The 1,396-nt window shown below is 41.8% G+C and overlaps 1 protein-coding gene across 2 annotated transcripts in view; it reads left to right on the top strand.

The window, feature by feature from the left end:
• Positions 1-380: 380 nt before the first annotated feature.
• Positions 381-1,396, top strand: part of mllt3 (MLLT3 super elongation complex subunit) — a gene marked incomplete in the record, with an annotated part of 50,460 nt that continues 49,444 nt past the window's right edge. For both annotated transcript variants that reach the window (XM_035674844.1, XM_035674843.1), the window contains 2 exon segments: positions 381-494; positions 1,296-1,396. In XM_035674844.1, the coding sequence (XP_035530737.1) occupies positions 483-494; positions 1,296-1,396 (113 nt within the window).

The raw sequence follows: 1,396 nt of genomic DNA, 5'->3' as shown, positions 1-1,396 counted from the left end.
GTATGTATGTACAGACTGCGGTAAAAAATTTCCTGTGAAGGACAATAAAGTATATTATTATTAAAAAGTAAAATCTATATATTGTTTTTAAATAAAACAATTTTAGAGCTTGTATTGGATATGCCTAGTCCAATTTAAGGAAGGGTATTTCTCAAATCCTGGCTGTGGCTGAAGCATAGTAACATGCTCTGTAGTATACAAAATGCAGGTACCTTGGCATTTCAAAGCAAATCACCTAATTCTCCAATTGGGAATGGCATTGCTTTCGAGGGGTCGCGCCGCAGCGGGTTTTATTTCGAAAGTCCGCGGCGGAATTTCTCTAGGTCATTACGGTGGATTGACAGCCGGCGAGCCTTTGAAAGTCTTGAGTGTGACTTCAGTCCAGGAGAGACCATGTCCGCCGTCATAGGCAAACTGTACTCACCTCTGCTCTCATTTAAAACTAATTCTCCATGAAATAACAGTAACGCGGGGCCTCAAGGATGGCCAACTCGGTGAGTAGCCACTTGGAGGATTTGCTTGCCAGTCCGGTGCGAAGGGGTATAACTGGACATTTTGCTGTTTTGTCACACCGGTGGAGTCGGTGGTTTTTACTCCGTAACGAGGATTTTCAAGCCGCACAGCTAGCTAGAGCCGATACGTGCAGCTATCTCCTGAATGAAGAGCTTAATGCAAAACTCAGCTCAAAAACCTAACAGTTTTACAATTTTTACGCTTACTGTCAAAAAACGCGTTTGCAAAAGGACAATTTAAGGCGGTTTAGAGTGATGACAGTCTGTTCTTCAATTCGGCGTTATGTTACACGCAATGCATAAAGTAGCACGTAAATCGGGTAAAATTTCAACTTTCCCGAGGGGCTCCTTGTTATTTCTATTACATTATCGTTTAATAGGCGCGGACCGTTACCAAGTGGTTGAAAGCAGGGGCAAATTTCAATAGTATAAAGTTTGTGGAAATGTTTGCTGCTTCATGCGTGGTATATATTCAGAATTTACCTGTCGACCTTAGCCAATAGATAGAAGTCGTAAGTCAGGTTCTTGCAGGTGTGTGGGGTTCACGAATAGCAATGTTTCATTAAATTGGCAGATTTTTGAATGGAGTTCTCCGTGCAGGAAGATAACGGGCCGGGTGGAGGAAAAAAATGCAGTAAATGGAACATGTCAAAACCCAAAAAAGGTTTTATTTTTTGAGTGTAAAAATCTTGAGCGAGAAATATATTTGTTTGTCTTTTTAAAAGGATTTTTTAGAAACTTTTTTTAATTTGTGCAGTAACCCAGCATCATTCTATCCCACAGGGTGCTGTTCAGGTGAAACTAGAACTTGGTCACCGTGCCCAGGTCAGAAAGAAACCCACTGTGGAAGGCTTTACCCACGACTGGATGGTGTTTGTCCGAGG

This window comes from Morone saxatilis, unplaced genomic scaffold (assembly GCF_004916995.1).
Source record: "Morone saxatilis isolate NCDOM2014 unplaced genomic scaffold, NCSU_SB_2.0 Contig4, whole genome shotgun sequence".
NCBI classification, from domain to species: domain Eukaryota; kingdom Metazoa; phylum Chordata; class Actinopteri; family Moronidae; genus Morone; species Morone saxatilis.
The sequence above is the reverse complement of the archived record's forward strand: the minus strand, read 5'-3'. Positions and strand labels throughout refer to the sequence as shown.